This window comes from Phycomyces blakesleeanus (genome assembly GCF_001638985.1).
Source record: "Phycomyces blakesleeanus NRRL 1555(-) unplaced genomic scaffold PHYBLscaffold_5, whole genome shotgun sequence".
Lineage (NCBI taxonomy): Eukaryota > Fungi > Mucoromycota > Mucoromycetes > Mucorales > Phycomycetaceae > Phycomyces > Phycomyces blakesleeanus.
The window spans coordinates 1424277-1444976 of NW_017265138.1; the positions used below are offsets into that span (position 1 = coordinate 1424277).

A 20700-nucleotide genomic window follows, 5' to 3' on the forward strand; every position below is an offset into this window, starting at 1 on the left:
AATATTTATTTTATGTATAAAGTAATGCATGCACATGGGTTTGCATATATTTTTCTGAATTAAAAAAAAAATTGATTTTATTTATTTGTTTGTAAAAAGAAGAACGATAAAAAATATAGAAAAAAGAAAAAAAAAAGTATATTATAAAAGAACCCTTTGTGTGTACATATTTTTTGTTTTGGGTTGTGATGAAATGTGACTGATGAAAGAGATAAAATATATAAGAAAATAAAAAAATTGGCTTATGATTTATAGTTCGGATGGTACAAAGTCAAGCACTGTTCTGAGCATGGTGCACCGACGTTCAAGAGTACCAAGGAATCCTTGGATCTGGTCACGGTTCATGTGCATCAAAAGGGAAGCAAAAGTAGTATCTTCTACATCAACTGCAGAAACAGGAGTTTGTTGTTGTTGCTGTTGAGGTGAATCAAGTTGGAAAGATGATACCATTGGGAAAAGATTTTGATTTGTTGCTGTTGCTGTTGCTGCTACTTCTACTGCTGCTGGTGCTACTGCTTCTGGTTGTTGTTGTTGAACTTGGGGTTCATTCTCAAGTTGCCAACAATCCCTACGCCTGCGTTGGATGGTTGTCTTGCGCATTTCAACCGGTCGGTCCTTTTGGTGCAACTTGGCGTAAAGTCCACATGCATTACATAATGGCTCACCACGATCATTCTTGCGCCACAGGGGGGTCTGGGTCTGTTGACAGTTTGTGCACTGGACATCATCACCAGAAGTATGTTCATAAACATCATCCACAGTCATTGTTGTTGAATTACTATTGACATTGCCTTCATTGACCACAGTAGAACCGGCAGGGGCCAACAATCTTTCATTTGTAAAAGGCTGTGTAGATACCAAAGATGGTCGCATAGCACCACCGAGGACATGAGCACCATTGGGGGTTCCACTGCCACTGGTCTTGCGAACATTGAGCGGGCGATGGTGGTTGTACTGCTTGTAGTACAGTCCACAGGCATTGCAAAGTGTATGGGCTCTGTCGGGTGTGCGTCTCCAGAGAGGGGTCTTGGTGGCCTTGCAGTTGTGACATGCCAAATGGCGCTGGGGACGGGATGACTTGTGGACCGTGAGACGCAGGGGTAGTGTTGATTGGCCAGGTAAGATGTTTGACTTTTTGATCTTGTGTGGCTGTGCTTGGGATCTTGCTGGTGGTGGTGCTGGTGGTGACTGCGGCTGGGATTGAGGCTGGGATTGAGAATGAGGAGGAGAAGAAGGAGGAGAAGGAAATTGAGCAAATTGAGCAAATTGAGCAAATTGAGGTGATACGGGAGATGATGTGACTGGGGATGTGACAACAAATGGTTCACTCTTGATGATTGGCTGAGGAAAGAAATTGAGGGGAATCTCGGGTGCAAAAAGATTGTCGAGAAAGTTGTCTTGTAAAAGTGAGCTTGGAGGACTGTCGATGCTTGCTGAAGAAGCAGATGAGGGCGAGATTGGGTAATACTGTGAGGCAAAGAAATTTTCGAATGAGTCTGATTCGAAAAAATCTGCAACACTACTACTACTACTACTACTACTACTACTATTGATGTCGTCCATAGTGTTTAGTTGTGGTGATTGGTTATTGTTGTTGTTGTTGTTGTTGTTGTTAGTGGCCTGGTAAAAGGCAAATTCTTGGTTCATTGTTTGGTTGTACTGGGTTGTGCTTTGGTTATTGGTTTCTTGTGATTTCTGGGTTTGTGAGTTGGGATCAATCGACATCATTTCCTACGTGCTTTCCGTTGAACATGTAAAAGTAGGCCATTTTTTCTTATATTTGAATTAAAATATATAAAAAAAAAAGATTCTTATTTCTTTTTTTTTTGTTTTACTTTTTACTTTTTTTTTTTTTTACTTTTTCTTTTTTTAAAAAGATTCTTTTACTTTTTTACTTTTTTTTTGGGGGGGTTTAAAGGGTGGAGTGCATCTTGACTAAACAACGATGCACGTTAAGGGGGAAAAATGTGGGAAATATAGAGGGTTTTGTTTTAAACAAATAAAAAGTTAAAAGAGTTAAATAAAGAAGACTAGCTTAATGGACAAAAATATCTTTGGCAGATAAAATTTGTCACTAAAAAATAATAATAATTGATAGTAAGGTAGTAAGAGGTAATACAACCAACAAAGTGAAGAAGGAAGAAGGAAGAAAAAGAGAAATTTCAAAAATTGAAAATTATTTCAAATTATTTGTAAGAAAAAAAAAATCAATATTTATTTATTTTTGGGGATGAGGGCTATTCAGTAAAATATTATTTTTTTATATATTTATTTTAGTAGTTAAAATAGAGAGAGGGGGAGAAGGAGAGGATATGATTGAAGGATATATATTTGGATTAGTCACAAGCTATTCCAATGAGTTTCAAATCGAATTATACTATTCTATATACATCATACCCATTTCTTTATCAACAAGAAGCCAACAATAAAAAAGAAAGCATTAATAAAAGAAGTACGTTAAAGAAGACAAACTTTTATTCATATCCAAATACTTTTTATTTAACGTTTTTCATAAAGGTGAGTGTCCAAATATGACACTTGTTATTACCCAAACAAGAATGAAACTGATTTCTTTTTTTTTTTTAAAGAAAAAAGTAGGAGTTGTAATTAACCTGACAAACTATACAAATCTAGAAGAATCCTATTGGACGGATAAGACAAGTAGTAGACTCGTTCTTTTTTTTTTTATATATATATATATACATATATTTATAGTATATAATTATTCGGTCAGCCAATAGAATTCGAGCATTCAAATACTCTTTGTGTTACAATGTGCAAATGCTTTTTTCCGTCCTACTTGATTCTTAAAAATAAATAAAAATAAAAATAAAAATTGATATTGAAACATTGAAACAGTAAAGAAGGTTTTATTGTTTGTGTATCATTGTTATTTCTCTATTGTAATTAGAAAGAGTAAAATTTTGTAGTGGTTTATTGAGTGAAGAATGTCTTTACAGAATACATTTCCATCCCCACAGGATGATCCATTTGAACAGGCTGTTAAAGCACAGGCAAGTATTATTCCCTGCATTTCATCATTTCATTTATCTTTTTTGTTCAACAATCAGAATAATGATAAAGCATTAATACATATATTAATATTAATATGCATTCATGTATGTCTTTATGCACATGTATGTGTCTTAAGGTGAGTGAAAGAATTACACTCCTTCATACTCTAATATCTCCTTCATTCTAAAGTCAATCACAGATGACAATCTCAATGACATTTCATCTCAACCACATGTTCCACGTTGGCAACACATAAAGACCTCTGAGGAAATAGTTGACAGTAAAAATACACTAAGAATTCTAGGTAACAAAAAAAAACATTATATTATATTATATACACCATGTACACTATATTTCGCCTAATAGTATGCTAAATTAAATGTGATTCTCCTTGATTTTCATTATTATTATTATTATATTAATACATAATATATCATGACATGACATGATATATTATTTCATTTCATCTTCCTGCTTAGAGTCAAAGTTGAATAGCATACGATCGGGTACTAGGAAACCTTTAGCCAACCCAGCAAACTCATCTCTACGTAAGAATTATATATATATAAATAATTAAATAAATAAATACTATAATTTAGATTATGAATCGGAAGATGAATCAGACAAAGACCAAGACCAAGACCAAGATCAGGACTACTATTGCAGTCGAGAACCAGAACTTGATTCTCAAGCCGAGGCAGAAGGAGTTCATTTATTGTGGAAGTCCCAATATGTTCAGTCTGAACAAATCAATCGAGGAGGCTCATCCGCATTACCAAATCAGGAATTTCACGAACAAGAACAATTGTTGTGGTCCAGGGCTTGGCAGAAACGTAAATCAGAGCAGGAATACATGCCTTGGATTGATCGTATTTTAGGATGTTTCAATTGTTGCAAATAAAATACTATTATTATTTTTATTATTTTTATTGTGAATAATGAAATATGAACAAAGAAATATGTATATAAGAAAGAGACTAGTATGCGCGTTTTTAATGTATGTATAATGTGTATGAATGGTGGGGTTAATAATTAACAAAAAGAAGAAAGAAAAATATATATAAATTATTCTTTCCTTTTGTAATTTATTTATTTTTTACTTTTACTTTTGCCGTAATCGCTTGACATTTGGTTGACAATCAATCACACTATTTTCTTGCCTTTTCAGACCACAATTAATATTACTATTACTATCACCAAGAACAGCACCAGTGTCAACAGCAACACTAGCTTCAATGTCACTGTCACTATCACTGTGAATCTCAGTCACATTATTCTTTAAGCCTGGGAATTCTAGTGATAATGTCGATAGTGGTGGCTGTGGTGACCGTGGTGACTGTAGCTTTCCTTCTTGAGCACCAGTACCAAGACTAATCATATTGTCTGGATTCAAAACCTTATTCATAGCATCATCGCCATTACTATCGGTATCCTGGGAACCGTTGCTTTTCGTGCTATCGTCCTCATCATCAGTTGTGTGTGGCTGGCGTCGATCATTCTCAGAATCATCATCGCCATTTTCATTTTGAACCCAATTTTGCACAGACCCTCCTCCACAATCACTACTACTTGCTCCAGCTGTTGTAATCTGATCTTGCTCTAGCTCTTGCTCTTGCTCTTGCTCTTGGTTACCAAGAACACCGTCAAGTTCATCATCATGAGCACTGTTACTATCGCCGTTGTGCTTGATATCATTTTCAGACTTGGGAGAAATCATTTTGGCTGTTACTGGTGCTGGCGGTGTTAAGCGTGGAATCTTTTGTGGTTGTTGGATTATTTTTGAGCGATGGAACTGGTATGCATTCGAGTGTCCAGAAGATAACAAAGGAACAGACTTTGATTCATTGGCCACAGTGAGACGGTTATTGGAACGAGTAGGCATAGATAACATTGCGAATGAAAACAAGATGATCTATTTTATGTATACATACATTATTGAAACAAAAATAAATAAATATAAAGTACATAACATAGATAGATAGACAGACATTAATTTTCTTACCATGAATACCATTCCTGTGGTTTTTGAGGTAGTCAAGATTTGTGTAGAATTCTTGGATGTATTCTTTGTCGATTGCTGTTGCGATTGTGGCTCTTCTTGTTTGGACACCCGTTCCTCCTTTAAAACCTGATTTTCTTTCTCGAGGCTAGACAGTTTGAGTTCCAATTCAGCCACAGTCTGTTCTAGTGTCTTGTTTTGATTAACCAACGCGTCTCTCTGGTCTTCGAGTGCATTCAGGTGTTCTCTTTTACGTTTCCGAGACAGCAGTGCGGCGGCTCTGTTTTTTATCAATCGCTCCTGGCGTTTGGCTTGTGCTGTACCTTTGGTAGAAAGCTGAGCAGATGATTGTTGCTGTTGCTGTTGCTGTTGTGGTGGTAACATTTTGAGATTTGTGTTTTGTTCTTGTTTCACCGTAACACCAAGACAAGATGAATCAGGCGCAGGAGTAAGGGTAGGAGTCAGAGTAGGAGTAGGAGTAGGAGTCAGAGCCAAAGCCAGAGTAGGAGTAGGAGATGATACTGTTAATAATGACGATGACGATGTTCCTGTTCCTATTGCTGTTATTGATAATGATGACAATGATGATGATGATGATGATGATGATATTTCTTGAGTAGAATCTTTCCATGCTGAACTAATATTAATATCATTAGTGGTATGGTGTGCTTGGTGACCAGATACAAGACCCAACGCCTGTGGTACTTGTGGTTGGATCTGTACTTGAGGACGAGCAGGGGCAGGGGCAATTGGAGGAGGTGATTGATTCTGCCGACGATTGCTTGGATTGTGATGATTTTGTGAGCCGTTCGGACAAGTGGCAGAGGTATCCTTTTTCTTTCTTCCTCGCTTTGGCTTTGGCTGTTCGGTATCAGATTGAGAAGCACACGAAGACGATGAAGATAGAGAGGGTGGTGATGGTGATGATATATATGCTGCTTCTGTTGCTGCTACTGCTGCTGACGAAGATGACGATGAAGATGTGGTGGAGATAATGGAGGATTGACCGGGAGACAGTGGACGATGATGTACAAAGTACGGTATAGGCATTGATTGTGCATTGATTGATGGCATGACAAATGGAAATCCAGCCAGTAAGTCCGGTAAACCATCGACCATAGTATTTGACCACTGCTGCTGTTGCTGCTGCTGCTGGTGATATTGTTGGTAGTGATATGATTGCAGGTGTGCTTCTTCATCAAATGGCTCACACTTTGAGTATTCGAACAAACCTAGACTTGGAGAGTCTATAGTTTGGTGGTCATTGGTAGGGATATTGGTGTCTTCTTGATCGACAGACTGGGTTGACCAAGGTGAGTGGGAGGAAGTGTCTGACAGATAGTCTGTATTGAGGTAAGACATCAACAGATCATCTTGATCTTCCGTCAAAGGTTCTTGTTTGATGATCGTATTCATATTATAGATAAGCTTTGAATGAACAGAAAATTAAAGGTGAAAGTGAAAGTAAAAGGGAAAGAGAAAGAAAGAGAAGGTTAATCTGATATTTGAAAGTAACAAATAAGAAAAGTGTGTGAAAGTAAAGAGAGTAAATGCGTTTTGAGGCTATCGATATCATCATCATCATTTTGGTCTATTTTATTTATATTTTATTTATATTTTCTTTATTAAATTCACAATATTGTAACACACCGCCAATCTCCGCCTATACAGCGAGAGAGAGAGAGAGAGAGAGAGTCAAGGCAAGCAGATAGACAGGCAGGCAGACAGGCAGGCAGACAGGCAGACAGGCAGACAGGCAGACAGGCAGACGGACAGATAGATAGACGAATCTATATATATTTATACACATATTTGTATAATATAATATAATATAATATAATATAATATATATAAAGACCTAAAAAGAAGAGAAAGAGTAAAAAAGGCAAGTGCTTTATATATAGGTAAATATATAGATTTGTATTCCGCGTCAGATAAACTCATCTTTGGTGAGTATTTTGTCTATGGATACATACATATATACATATATAACTACCTACCTATCTACTCACATAGATATATATATATATATATATATACTTATATTTATATTCATGTGTGTGTAGCTGTATAAGAATTATATAAATAGAGGGCGCGGCAAACTCCCTTACATTGAATACATATATTAATTTCATTTATAATATAGTATATCTTTATATAAATGTGCAGTTATTTAAAGAATAATAAATATACATATATATAAATATCAAGAAGACGAATATTAGATCGCAGGCTTAGATAGATAGACACATATCTGTATATAAATAAATACAAATATTAAAGTGTATAGATACTGTCAGAAAGCTTAAATAAGTCAATATATATATATATATATAAAATCTCATTCCAATATACAACGTGGTGGTTCTGTTACAGAACAAACGCCACACTACACTACACTGCACTGCACTGCACTACATGATATACATATAGAATTGCCAAGCCAAGCCAAGAATATAACATAGCATAATATATTATACACCCAACAAGCCGTGGAGTTCATAGACTCTCTTTGTCTGTCTTGTATTTAATTTTTTTTTTTTTTTGCAATACAAAAATAAAAATTAAATAAACCCCGTGTAAACTGTATTACTTGGTTTTAGTGGCAGTGGATAAAAGATACTAGAGTGAGAATGTGCCACAGCTTTAATCCCGCCGTTGTTAATGCTGTGTATGTGTAGTGTGAGTTTATGCATCTTTCTATACTTCTTTATCTTTGCACTACATACACAATATACACATTGAAAAGATAGAGTATATCTGTACCAATTGTCCTTTACCTCTCTCTTGCCAATCTTATCTAAAAAATACAATACAAAAAAGTATATAAGATCTACAGTTGGTTATCTAAAACAAGTGACAAACAGACTATGATTATTATCTTATGATGACAGTTTGTATTTGTCCTATGTGCAAGTGTACAGACAATTGCACAAATCTTCGATCTGATTTCGGCTCCACCTAAACTTGTAAAGTTTTCACAAAAAAAGAGATATTTTATACTTTTGAATGTTCCACAACCTATGTATTTTACCTTTCTTTTAATAAAGCCATATTCTGTAATCTTAAGGGAAATAATTACAAGAGGGGAACCCCTTTCCAAAAAAAAAACAGAGGGAGAGATTTATCAATTGTTTGACAGACACTAGACAATACTACTCCATCTCCTAATTACTTAAAGCTTGCACCAGAGTCAAGAAAGTAGTAATACAAGATCAAGTACACAAAGAAGACGGTGAACTGTGTACAACATAACAGATTGCTTTTTTGGAGCTGTTGGGTGGCGAAGAATGCATCTTGGATATCAGCTTCTCTTTGACAGAGATCAAGAGAATACAATATAGTGTCTTGGAATAAATACTACAAATATTTCAAGAGCTTGGGGGATAAGGTTTGTATGATGTTCAGATTAACTAACACCACTATAAAAGTAAAAAATAAATAAAAATAAAAGTCCCAATATCAATATCAATCGACTTGGTTAGCAGCCCATTTATTAAACACTAAACCATCTATCAATTGATAGCTCTTAATCTTATCATGTTATTCGAGTCCGTCATAATGTCTTCCCTTGAGACTAAACTTGGATTCAATATATATATATGAGCTATTTAGAAGGGAAGAAAGACGAGCAGCTTCCCTTTCACACTTTTTTTCAGCAGACTACCTAAATTTGGTGGTCGACAATATACGGGTACATATCTTCTTATATTGTAACCACTTTAAAAGAATATAAAAAAGTTATGAGCAAAGAACCAAACAAAGGTGAAGAGAATAAAGCCATCTTTTGACTTCTTACAAAGGGTATATTCTGCATAGTAGATACCACTCTGTTTATATGATGAAAACCTGAGCATAAATCTCTTTTCTAACACATCTGTTTTTACTAGCTATGACTTTTATTATGATCACCAAGACCTTGAAGATACAGAATCTGCCTTCGACCATATGTTTTTTGTGTTCTATTATGAGCATATCGTTCCCAAAATCTTTATTCTTCTAAAAAACTACTCTTGGTATCTTCCAGCCACTTCAAAGGCAGCTTCTAGTCTCTAAATATCACACTTATTCTAGTTCATTCCTAAGAGCAGTGACAAAAGCAACCACTGAAGAAACTAGCACAAGCGGCATTTTTCAAAGCGGAAGAAACGCCACTTTAAGCAATGAAAAAGAAAATCAAAAGGTCTTGATAAAGTAAGGCTTTGCCTTGCCGATCGTATCCTAAGACTTTACGGAATAAAGCAGCTTAAGGTCCTTCTTATTAAGCATTTCTCAAGTTTTGCCAACTCAGACAGAACAAAAGCATTATATGACCGCCATAAGGGTCTGTTTGGTGCCTTGGCCATGCTAAAAACAGCTGTTAACGATTTTTTCTTGGCTTCGATCAGCACATTCTTCAACTTGAAATTGTTTTTTTTGTACATGCTACAGGTAGGTAGGATACTTCGTGTATCATCAAATCATAAGAGTCTGTTTTTCTATAGAAGCAGAAAAAACAATTTACCTTTGGAGTATGCGATTTTTTGAAGAAGGACAGGCGTAAGGGCTGTGGCAAGAGAGAGAGAGAGAGAGAGAGGGGGGGGGGGGGGAAGACAATGAAGCCAAGCTTCAAGACAAAGTCGAGCAATTTCTAGTGAGGTGCTTGGGATTGATTTTGTATTAGGATCTCAATATCAGGATAAGTAGATACCGCGAGAGCGTTGCTTTATTAAAGATGATCAAACTAATAATATTGTTTATATCTGTTACTATTTAAATGCCTGTTGTGTAATGGTTGGTTGGTTGGTTTGCATCTTATAAGTGTGTAATGTAAATGTGCCTGGTGCGTAGAAGTTGCAGAGATTGTTAACTTGCCAGGTTCATTAACAAGAAGGAACCAGTGTTTGGCTGTTGCTTTTTATTTCACTTAATTGTAGTGTTTATACTACAAAACCTATTAATGATTACACCACATTATACAGAAACTTCAATTTATATTTATATGGTTTAAATTAACCGAACTACCAATGGGGAAATCCACACAGTATTAACAATACATCCCTCCAAAAAAGAGCAAATTGTTGAAAAGAATGATACTATAGTAGCTTTACTTGCGTAACCGTCCATAACATTACCAGGTTTCTAAAGCTTAGCCATTTCCTCCCCGTCTTTTCCCTGCTAAATTATTACTATAACGAGTACTGACTCTACTTATCTCTATTGCTAACTACCTTTGATCCTTTGGTAATGATCGACCACAAAAAAAAGCTCAACACATCTAGCCAAACTATATGCCTTCTTCTTCTCTCTCATACATCTCCCTTCTAATGGCTTACTGTAAAATCATCATCGTTATATCAGCTTGTTAAGTTCACTTTTTTCTTGTGCTTCATTGGTCATTTCTGGACTCATTACTATGGAGTATAATCCAATAACTGAGCAAGTCATTTTCATTATTATTGTAAAATACGATACGGACCATATAAATAATAATAATAATAATAATAAGATATATTATCAATGTACGTACACCTCTCGTCAGTTTTCTTTTCTTATCATTCAGACAACATCATTAAGTACCAAATTGTGAATCTTGTGTCATTTCTCTAAATTATGTTTTTTTTTATTTATTTCATCTACTCAATTGACTTGAGTCTCAGTCCCATCGTAACGATTGTTGTTACCATCTTTTAGTCGAAGATAGTTTGAGAGCTGTAATACTCAAACCTACTACCGAATTACTTGAAAGAGAAAACAAGATGTTCAATTACTATTTGCCTTACAAATGATAATATTCTTTAATGCTAATCTCAGATGATTGTCGGATGTACATGGTTTCTTTTGTATAATCATCACAACATGTCTCTGGGCTCCGGGCACCCTCAGACTTTTTTAGGGGTTTCTTACTTTCGCAATAATGATAGTAATCATAATGATAAAAAAAAACGAGCAATATAATATAACAACATTTCCAACAGTCGCTTTTATTTCGACTTTTATCCCGCATTTAGACCTTTAGCTAAAAGCGATGCTCCCAGCAGTTCATTTTATTTTATCTAATTAGAAAAACAGGATGAAGTTAGAGATCATGTCATACAGCTTATAACTTTCGTCACGTATTCTTTAACTTACTTGTTTCTCAATAAAATAAAATATAAGGCCTATACTACTTGGTAATTGTGTACGGCACACAATTAACAGTAGGAAAAAGTCATATAGAACTTTATAGGCCAATGGCCCCTCCCCCCGAGGGGAGGGGGGAGCAAAGCTCCTAGTCTAATGAGAAAAACAGGATGAAGTTAGAGATCATGTCATACAACTTATAACTTTTGTCACGTATTCTCTAACTTACTTGTTTCTTAATAAAATAAAATATAAGGCCTATACTACTTGGTAATTGTGTGCCGTACACAATTAACAGTAGGAAAATTCATATAGAACTTTATAGGCCAATGGCCCCTCCCCCCGAGGGGAGGGGGGAGCAAAGCTCCTAATATATATAATAACACATTTTGGTTAAAATATATAAGAGTTGATTTTTTTTGGCTATGCTTATAACTAATTGTAACTCTAGCTATAACTCTTATTCTAGCTTTAGCTATGACTCTAATTCTAACTCTAGCTATGACTCTGATCCGGATTGTGCTAGTAAAGTTAGTTGTTAGTAAAGTTAGTTGTTCATAATGTTAGTTGTTCAAAAAGTTAATTGTTTGTAGTTAGTTGTGAGTAAGGTTAGTTCCCGTTGCTTGTTAGTTCCCGTTGCTTGTTAGTGTCTGTTGCTTGTTAGTATGTTAGTATGTTGCTTCTGTTGCTTCCTGTTGCCAACTCTTCGCCTTATTCTTCATAATCATCTTCATATTCTTCATCTTCACTATATTCTTCTTCTTCATCTTCTTCTTCATAATCATCATCATCATCATCATCATCTTCTTCGTCTTCATCTTCTTCATCTTCTTCATTATCATCATCGTCTTCTTCATAATCACCGTCATCCTCGTCTTCTTCTTTTTCTTCTTCATTATCTTCTTCGTCATCATCACCATCTTCTTCTTCTTCATCATCTTCTTCTCCGTCATCATCACCATCTTCTTCTTCTTCTTCTTCATCTTCATCTTCATCATCATCATCTTCTTCGTCTTCATCTTCTTCTTCATCTTCTTCATTATCATCATCGTCTTCTTCATAATCACCGTCATCCTCGTCTTCTTCTTCTTCTTTTTCTTCTTCATTATCTTCTTCTTCTTCATCATCTTCTTCTCCGTCATCATCACGATCTTCTTCTTCTTCATCTTCATCTTCTTCATCTTCATCTTCTTCTTCATCTTCATCATCATCATCTTCTTCTTCTTCATCTTCATCATCATCTTCTTCTTCTTCATCTTCTTCTTCACTTTCTTCTTCTTCTTCACTTTCTTCTTCTTCACTTTCTTCTTCTTCATCATCACTTTCTTCTTCTTCATCACTTTCTTCTTCTTCATCACTTTCTTCTTCATAATCATCATCTTCTTCATCTCTTCTTCTTTCTATCTCTCTTCTTCTTTCTTCTTCTCTTCTTCTTTCTTCTTCTCTTCTTCTTTCTTCGTCTCTTCTTTCTGCTTCTCTTCTTCTTCTTTCTGCTTCTCTTCTTCTTACTGCTTCTACATATCTTCTTTCTGCTTTTCTTCTTCTTTCTGCTTCTCTTGGGTCTATATCCCTTCTTCTTCGTACTTCTTCTTCTATTCTCATTTTCTTTTGCTTGATGAAATGAGCTGTAGCTTTGTGCTCCAGCTCATTTTCTTTCTCCAATCGTCGCTTAAGCCCCTTGGGCAGGTCTGGTGCTATAGGTATATTATTGATTAATATTATATTGTTTATCTACTATTATATAGAGACATTACTTACCAATCATTCTCACTTGTTTGATCTTTCGACCAAAAACTTTGACTAGATTAGTTTTGGCTAATCTAACCAGAATTGTGTGTCTCAACAGCTTTGGGACATGCTTGTGAATGGCCTTTGGGCCAAACACAAGTGAGCCGTTGAGAGATACTTTTTTCTGGGTGCTGCTGCTGCTGCTTCTGCTGCTGGTGTTGCTGTACATTGGAGTAAACTAATGAAAAAGCGCAAAGAAGAAAAATAATACCGTGAGAGTGTTTCTTTTCTTTAAACGCGTTATAATCTTTGGGCCACACATTTTGAGACGCGTTCTTTTTTTAAGGCGCAAGTTATGGCCTTTGGGCCACACACTTTGTAACGCCATCCTTTTTTTTATTTTGACATGAGCCAATCATTTGCAATTTTGAATACACGTGTCTGCAACAGAGTACTTGAGTGGGGGCAAAGTGACTATTAAGAGACTTTATTATTAGGAAAAGCTTTCAAGCTGTATAGTGTCTAGAGTCGAGTTGCTGGCCTCTTTACTGCCAACTACTATTTACTTTTTTTATTTTTCTCTCTCCTTCTACAAGTTTCAATCTCCTAATGTCGCTGCTTTTCTCTTCCAAATGGCGATTGTCACCAAATACACCCGCCGTCTCAAGTTCCCAAGATCAAGATAAAGGGAAAAAAATTGTGATTACTTGAATACTCCCCTTGAAGAAATTCATTTAGGTTCAAGGTTAAAGTACATAGACAAACCCCATTTGTACAAATTCTTATTCCAATCAGACAAACTGGTTAAGGATTTTAAATCTTGGTATATAAAGGGTGTATAGCTAAGATTCATTAAGTCTCTAATAATAATAATAATAAGGAGATATATCATTTCTTAAAAGCACCATTGATACTTTTTTTTCTTTCTTTTTTGTCGGTATTATTTATTTATTTATTGGACCGCCGCGCCTTACTAGACGGCTATTTAAAATACATTATGCAGTTTGTGGTATACATGCCCTGAGGTATTCGGGATTGTTTATGGAAAAGTATCTCAATATTAGAAAAAGTAGATACTGTAAGAGTGTGTTGATTATTAAAGAGAGTCAAAAAATAGGTTTTATATATATTACAATTTGAATCACTGCTGTTTAATGGTCGGTTGGCTGGCTTACACTGTATAAGTGCGTAGTGTATATGCGCCTGGTGCGTAGAAGTTGCAGAGATTGTTAACTTGCCTGGTTCATCAGCAAGAAGGAATCAGTGTTAGGTCGTGGTATAACCACCACAGCCAGAATCAATTAGTTTCTTTTGGGTGATAAAGGTGAATAAAAAAAAAGAAAAAAGTGTACCTTTCTCAAAATTAACATCTCAATTTAATAAGGTCATCTTCAGCAAATGGAGAAAATCCTTAAGGATTCTCAATAGAAGCACAAAGGCAACCCAAAGAAGTATAGGTTGTTTGCGCGCCCAAGCAATAACTTATCTTTTGCCATCAGCCCAGGCATTCTATAGCTTAATGAGAAAGAAAATAAACAATATATGAGTAAGCTTAGTCCTTTCTGTAATCAATAAAAAAAACAGCAAGAAAAAGAGCGCTTAAATCTGTTTGTCACTTCACACAATGATCGCTTTAACGCTATTGCTTTATACAAAAAAAAAACAACCGGTGCATTCTGAAAAGAAAATAAAAACACGGGTATAGTACACAGCAACACATCAAAGCTGGCTCTGATATTGGTATGAAATTAGCCAAATCCTGGGTCAGTCTAAGTGGGTAAAAAGGCTATACTCACCACACCAACAGGGACGAAGTTGATTTTGAGAGATTGTAATAGGGGGTTTCACCACCTCTGATGCTTGACTGTTGGATGTAATGGTAGTTCAAGCACCACCCAATTAGCAAATATTATAAAAAGACTATTGAATACCATTAATGTCTCTTGGTTGAGATGTTTTCTTTCATAACATCAAAATTCATATGTACAATACACTTGATTAGAGAACCCATAAATATATTATCCCTGCCCAAATTCCCCATAAGTAAGTTAGACTTTTATGATTTGGTATCAAGATAGCCACTCTTACATAGATTGATTATGTCTTATTTTTGACTTTTACTCTTATATGAATTTTTCCATCAATTGTACATAAAGTACAAGTTTTTGTAAATTTTGGCCAAGTCACGGACATTCAGTGGTGAACCATTTTCTTAGATGCTTAGATGCTCAGTTTTCATTTTTTTTTGAATATTCGTCACAGCCAATCATTTTTCAGATTAAACTACCGCAACATCCAACAGTCAAGCATCAAAGGTGGTGAAACCCCCTTAATGTTACCTTTATATTTCCCTTCTTTATTTTGCTTTTAATTATGCTTTGCTCTTTGTGCTTTGTATAGCTATACACTTTGGTTAATGTAAAGAATATATGTTATATTATGTTATGTTGTGTGCAGTGTGTGCAGTGTGTGCAGTGTGTATAATATGTGCATATATTTATTCAGGTTTTGGTTAGACTTCAATTTGGAGTAACATTTGTTTATAGATCTGACAGAGTCCACGAATCGACTGCAGTGATGCCTTGAGCTCGGTCAACATTGGAGACTGAGTTTTTGTCTTTGCCTGATCTACAACTGTTGCATTCTTGTCCTTGTAAGTCCTAATAACGATAATAGTAATAACACAAAATAAACAGTAGTAAATAATATACATGTAGATGTGCGTGTGTACGCAGAACGAATGTCTGATAGATTCAAACTTTCTCTGTGTACATAATGCTTTGAACATAAAATAGCAATACTAGTGCGTATTAAAGGATACACGAATACTGGGGAGTCTGAGCTAAACTTGTTTCCGCGCGTGGTATTGTAATCAAGACAATAGACATTGCAGACGATAAAGACATCTTGTATAAAAAATTCAATGACTAGATCCTGCTTCAATGGCGGGCTAAAATACTATACTTTTGGTTTTTAGTAAAAAAAAAACATATCAACCTATTTGTTTGTATATTACCTTTGGATGACAGACTTTGTAAGGAAACAAGGCTGCTTCTGAAGGATATTCGAATGAAGACCGGGCACGATCAATAAGCTTACACAAATCATCGAGTAGCTTTTTTTTAAAAAAAAAAGAAGGATAAGTTTAATAGTACATATAAATATATTCACCGTTCTTTATTTATTACCTCTACAGCAGCTTGTTTTGTCAAGGGCTCTGACATGGTCCTGACACGTTTTGTTGCCAAGCCAATGTAATTTCTGCCTTGTTGTGCCTATAAAGCAATCAAAGTTTTTTTTGTACAAATTACATTTTGCATATTAGCTATTAATTAATTGTGCGCGGGTATGTGTTGCTTACTTGCTCTAAGAAATAAGGTGCGGTTTCTTCAATGGTTGCCTTGACAGCTGTCTCTTGATGAGGAGTCAACTTGATTTGCAATTCCTAATCGCAATGATAACTTTAGTTTCTTTTTGGGTTTTATTTACGATATTAGATTAAATGCTTAATTCTTGATTGATTTAATTAATTAATACATGTCCATATTCATGCGCATCGATGTGTTGTACTTATTTAATATACTTACTGCTGTATTGATATGTGTTCCACTCAAGGTAATCAAGCCCTTTATCGAGTCATTTCTACAAGAATGATTAATAATATTAATACTGATTCTAATGCTCAATCATTTGGTACTTTACTTTGATGTAGTCAGAGGTAGAGAATCCATCTTAGCTACATGTACATATGCATAAGTATGTATATGTGCGTATATTATATTATATGAAAGATTAAAAATTAAAATAATAATTAACTGTTCATTAGCTCAATTCAATTCAATTCAATTCATTAAACTACTTCTCTTACTATTAAAGAATCCTTACTTTGCTTAGACAGAATACTCAGACTCGTCTACATCAAGAGATAGAGATAGAGAAAGAAAAGAAAAAGAAAACAAAGGGCATGGAAAGAAAGAATAACATTGTTCTTTATCAGTTTAGATCTACATGAATTTCTGCTTTTTATTTGATTTGGTTGAAGTAAATGGTATAAACATATCAATCAATCAATCAATCAATGAAGGAAAGAAATTGATAGATTAAATTAATTAATTAATTAATTAATTAATTAAAGAAGTTAAATAGTGAATTCAAAGTAAGAAAGAAAGAAAAAGGGACTATAAAGATACTATGCTTTGCTTTACTTTACTATATTAAATATATTAAAGAAGTACATATGTAACTACATATTTAATATCTATATTATTATTATCTTACCTCGAGATGTTCTCTCAATCGATGCAACATTGGCGGCATAATGTCATGTAATAGCCATTCCCTTTGGCAAATCTAGAATTATAAAATTATATATATTTATTTATTGGTTGAGAAAATAAACAAGTATATATAATTAATATTCTTCTTTCTTCATGTAAATGTGTGGGTGCATTACAGCTGTCTCTTGTTCTTCTTTGGCATGCATTTCTTATTAATGACGTTGAAGTAGTGTAGTATGATTGTTTGCGTCACAGACAAATAAAATGGAAATAGAAACAGAAATAAAGCAATTTCCTAGTTTTCTCAAGCAATCTCTTTCTCTCCCTCTTACTTAATATTATATTTTATATTTTATATTTATATATATATATTATACATTTCTTTTTATAATGTAGATTTCTTCTTCTCAATTACCATAGCTTATTACAACCAAACCATCTCTTTAACTCACATATAATATTTATATATAAAGTATGAAACTGCCTTGTGGAAAATAAAAGGTCTTACTATCTCTATCTCCCTCTCTTTTATTTATTATTTGCTTCTTCTTTACAGTACAAGCCAAAATATGGGAAGGGGTGAGAGAGGCCTTTCTTTACGGACATTGAATAGCCTCTTGAGAACTGGCATTATCTTTTATATGTATACAACAATTGTTATTTAAATTGCCTGATCATTTTTTTTTCTTTATTATATTCTTGGCTTGAAACAAATAAACTGACAATATATATATACACACACACACTTGTAACAAATACGCAAAAACTTATTATATATTTATTTATAATATATATATAAATAAAAAGGCAAACAAACAAATAAAGCACACAACCACATATACGTATCATATACAGGGTCATGACAACAAGAATAGCAGTTTTAGGAGGAGGTATCTCTGGACTCTCTGCAGCATTCTACCTTTCTCGACTGGTTCCAGAAACAACAAAGATTGTCTTGATTGAAGGCAGCGATCGCGCTGGTGGATGGATTCGTAGTCAAAGAGTATCGCCGGGAACTTACCTCTCAACTCCAAATGACAACACTCCCCAAAATCCAGAAGATGTTCTTTTGGAAGTTGGTCCACGAAGTCTTCGGCCAGTAGGACCTGGTGGAACTATTGTTCTTGACATGGTAATTCTAATTTATTTTATTTATATATTCATTGCTGCTGTGTAATGAATAAAGCAAGAAAATAACGAGAATCTAAAAGTAAATGATCATCGCAATTCTTATTCATTTATTTGTGTGTTTTGTTAAACATGTAGATTAGTCAATTGAATCTTCAACCAGAGGTCATGAGTGTTCCAAAAACAGATCCGTCGGCAAAGAATCGTTACATCTACTACGATGATCAGATCAACACCTTACCTTCTTCGTTGCCTTCTCTCTTGTTCAAACCTTCTCCCCCGGTTTTCAAATCCGTCATTCAGTCTATCGTCAATGAATTCCATGCACCACCTGGATCTGCGGACTGGGCCCACGACGTCGATGCAGACGAGTCGTTGTATTCGTTTGTCGAGCGCCGGTTCAACAGACACGTTGCCCTGAATCTGGTGGGTGCAATTACGCACGGTGTTTATGCAGGGGACGCCAAGAATCTGTCAGTCAAATCGACCTTTCGAGTTCTCTGCGAAAACGAAAAGGTCCATGGTAGTGTAGTCAAGGGCATGATTAAAGGTGGCGTGGATCTCCAGACTGCCAATGACAAGAAGATGGTCAGGGAATGTCTCGAGAATCCCGGCAGCACTGAACAACAAAAGACTTGGATTCAAGACATGGCCGGTCAGAGTGTGATTGGGTTCAAGAATGGCACCGAGACCCTGACGAAGTCATTGAGAGATTGGCTAGTTAACCAGCCGAATGTTGAATTGGTGACCGGAGAACAAGTCAGCTCGGTTGAACTGACGTCTTCGAACAATGAGTGCAAGGTAATGTTAAATATCAATATCGGTAATGGTGAAACTAGAGAAGAAAAGAATATGCTACATATGTGAATACTCTATTCTATGGTATTTATTCATTAATTCCACAAATTACATCACCATAAAACAAATAACAATATATATGTATATATATGTGTGTGTAAATATGAATATAAAGGTAACGACTACCAAGGGAACACACTTTGCAGATCATGTAATTTCTACCTTGCCTGCAAATGTATTGGACAAGGTATTGGCCAAGACTCCACTAATGCATCTTAAAGAGACGCCTGGAGTGGATGTTGGAGTAGTGAATCTGGTGTACGATCCATATACAGTCCAACTGCCGTATGATGGCTTTGGATTCCTGACTCCACACCCAGATTCAGACTACAAACTTCCTGTGCCTGGTACACTTGGGGTTGTGTTTGATTCGAATGCGATGCGTGGTCAAGATCAAAAACAAAACCAGGCAAACTCTGTTGGCGGAGGGGAAGATCCTGTCAAGATGACTGTGATGATTGGCGGGCACCAGTGGCAGAAGACGTTTGGCGGCCGGTCAGTCGGGCAAGTCAGTCCTGATGAGGTACTGGAATATGCTCAAAAGGGAGTTCAGACCTACCTTGGGATCGATGCCAACCCGACCCATAAGATGGCCAATGTTTTGTCGAGTTGTATTCCTCAATACAGGGTAGGCCACGAGGCTCGGCTCAGACAACTGGATAGACAGACAAGTGATCTCTACAGAGGAAGGCTTAGCTTGGCAGGAGCTAGTTACCTTGGTGTGAGTGTTCCTGATTGTATAAAAAATAGCCGAGAGTTGGCTGAGAATCTGGTGAGATCCAGTATATTTGGTCACTCGAAACTTGTCACTGGTCTTGAAAGAATCCGAGTACCTTAAAAACACAACAACACAACAAATAAAATAAAAATAATAAAAAATAGACGTTATTCATTTTGTCATTACATTATCATTTTTAGAGTAATACATGTATATGTCTGTAGTGTAGTGTGTAATGTAGTGTCCGTCAAGCAATTGATCAATCTCTTTATCTATGTTCTATATATGTAAGTAAGTATGTATGTAGGTATGTATATATGGCGGAGATCTTGTGCGAGAAATGACGTTTAATGCCAAGAGTTCTCGGTTAAACACATTGCTCATCGCGGAAATAGTATTCCTTTTACAATTATTTTTTTTTGAGTTTCTCTCTTTTTATTATTATTATTACATATGCTTTGTAAAATACTAATCATAATTATGTACAATAAGGAATGTAGTGATATTAGTAGTAATTTTTGAAATACACGCGCGTAACATCTACATACACACACATACACACACACTCTCACACATGTACATTGAATTTATACATATTCATTCAAAATATCAAGAAATAAGAAATGGTTAATATGTATCCATGGGTAACCAAAAAAAAACTTAATTTATTTTCAAGAGGTGTGTCAGAATACAAGACAAAACCAAGAATAAAGAAATAGATTGATCTGTGCCATCATTATATATAAAGAAAGATAGAAAGCAAATGAATATTACAGACAAATGGATATGTGCATGTGTAGGCATAGGTATATATATATATCTATAATTTTGCTTATGTACCATATAAAGGTTTTGTGGGTTACACATGCACAGTC

General features: G+C 35.2%; 5 protein-coding genes across 5 annotated transcripts; 2 read left to right on the forward strand and 3 right to left on the reverse strand.

The window, feature by feature from the left end:
* Positions 1-567: 567 nt before the first annotated feature.
* On the reverse strand, positions 568-723 carry PHYBLDRAFT_104333 (GATA-type zinc finger transcription factor; the record flags this gene model as incomplete). The annotated part of the gene is made up of 1 exon (XM_018427838.1): positions 568-723. A coding segment is annotated over one exon (156 nt), but the record flags the coding sequence as incomplete, so codon positions are not given.
* A 2225-nt stretch (positions 724-2948) lies between these two features.
* Positions 2949-3916, forward strand: PHYBLDRAFT_165441 (hypothetical protein; the record flags this gene model as incomplete). Its single annotated transcript, XM_018435242.1, has 4 exons — positions 2949-3018; positions 3215-3319; positions 3495-3563; positions 3615-3916. The coding sequence occupies 4 exons, from the start codon at positions 2949-2951 to the stop codon at positions 3914-3916; spliced, it is 546 nt and encodes a 181-aa protein (XP_018294987.1).
* A 209-nt stretch (positions 3917-4125) lies between these two features.
* On the reverse strand, positions 4126-4732 carry PHYBLDRAFT_158025 (hypothetical protein; the record flags this gene model as incomplete). The annotated part of the gene is made up of 1 exon (XM_018433717.1): positions 4126-4732. A coding segment is annotated over one exon (607 nt), but the record flags the coding sequence as incomplete, so codon positions are not given.
* A 10583-nt stretch (positions 4733-15315) lies between these two features.
* Positions 15316-17327, reverse strand: PHYBLDRAFT_185877 (hypothetical protein; the record flags this gene model as incomplete). Its single annotated transcript, XM_018439162.1, has 10 exons — positions 15316-15504; positions 15576-15802; positions 15861-15959; positions 16033-16119; positions 16206-16289; positions 16432-16486; positions 16547-16580; positions 16730-16757; positions 17123-17194; positions 17298-17327. 10 exons carry the CDS (start codon positions 17325-17327, stop codon positions 15357-15359), a joined length of 864 nt encoding a protein of 287 aa, XP_018294989.1. The 3' UTR covers positions 15316-15356.
* Positions 17328-17980: 653 nt separating this feature from the next.
* PHYBLDRAFT_142459 (hypothetical protein) lies at positions 17981-19945 on the forward strand (the record flags this gene model as incomplete). Its single annotated transcript, XM_018430821.1, has 3 exons — positions 17981-18253; positions 18388-19050; positions 19223-19945. 3 exons carry the CDS (start codon positions 17981-17983, stop codon positions 19943-19945), a joined length of 1659 nt encoding a protein of 552 aa, XP_018294990.1.
* Between the last annotated feature and the right edge of the window lie 755 nt (positions 19946-20700).